General features: G+C 40.7%; 1 protein-coding gene across 1 annotated transcript in view; it reads left to right on the forward strand.

Annotated features, from left to right (window-relative positions):
• The window catches only part of LOC110426190 (cysteine proteinase RD21A-like), a 2,603-nt gene that overhangs the window by 758 nt on the left and 683 nt on the right, over positions 1 to 1,162 (forward strand). Inside the window, exon 2 of the mRNA XM_089785346.1 lies at positions 560 to 1,150. Coding sequence (XP_089641472.1) covers positions 560 to 1,150 — 591 coding nt within the window. The remainder of the gene's footprint in view (positions 1 to 559; positions 1,151 to 1,162) is intronic.

Here is a 1,162-nt window from a genome sequence, read left to right on the forward strand (position 1 = left end):
TATAGGACTCCTTGCTAACCAAGCAAAACAAATGAGTTGGTACACGGTATGTGGACTTGAAGCTGTACTCCTAATGTTTGCTAGATCAAAGATGCCTAACACAAAACAATTTTTTCCACATATATAGACAAATAAGTCCAATAAAATGATGACAATTAGCTCTGGTCTACGCACGTGGTTTGAATTAACCCTGCTACGAACTTTCCACATATTCAGTTTATAAAGTATACTTGCAGTCCAAGCACACAAATTCTAACATACTTTCCAGGAAGTTTACCATCTCATTTATCAACACATTTCTTTTGCTTCAAGCACCTACGCTGTTTGAATTTAACTTTCTATTGTCTTTCCATCATTTTGCATTTGTATATAACAAGAAGCTCAACTTCTAAATTGTTTGCCAATCAATTTACCTCTGTTTCTTCCACTGTTATTCTTCTTACACATCTTTCACTTAACCTCTTCTAGTCCTAATCACAAGGCTAGATGGCCTCAAAATCACGTCAGCTTCATATCGTATTCATGCCACAACTTGCCCATGGTCACTTGATCCCGACAGTGGACATGGCCAGACTATTTGCAAGGCATGGAGTAAAGGTGACAATTGCTACCACTCCACTCAATGCTCATCTCTTTGCTAAAACAATTCAAAGAGATAGGGAATCAGGCTTTGAAATCAGTACTTACATAATCAAATTTCCTTCCGCTGAGGTTGGGCTACCTGAAGGATGCGAGAATGTGAGTTCCCTCCCTTCACAAGAAATGCAATCCAAGTTTCTCAAGGCTACCAACCTTTTCCAACAACCACTTGAACAGCTCCTTGAAGAACTCCGCCCTGATTGCCTTGTGGCTGACATGATGTTTCCATGGGCTACAGATGTTGCTAGAAAGTTTGGGATTCCAAGGCTGGTTTTTCATGGCACAAGCTGCTTCTCCATTTCTGCCTTTGATAGCGTAAAACGCTATGTACCCCACAAAAAGATAGCAACTGATTTTGAAGTCTTTGATGTGCCCGGCCTTCCGGACCAGATAAAGATGACAAAGATGCAGCTTCCAGATTTTGTGAAAGAAGAAGTGGGGAGTGAACGGAGAAAGATGCTGAATGAAGCTTTCGAATCAGAGCGGACAAGCTTTGGAGTCATCATTAATAGTTTCTACGAGC

This window comes from Theobroma umbraticum, unplaced genomic scaffold, assembly GCF_002168275.2.
Source record: "Theobroma umbraticum cultivar Fairchild unplaced genomic scaffold, ASM216827v3 scaffold_30.0, whole genome shotgun sequence".
NCBI classification, from domain to species: domain Eukaryota; kingdom Viridiplantae; phylum Streptophyta; class Magnoliopsida; order Malvales; family Malvaceae; genus Theobroma; species Theobroma umbraticum.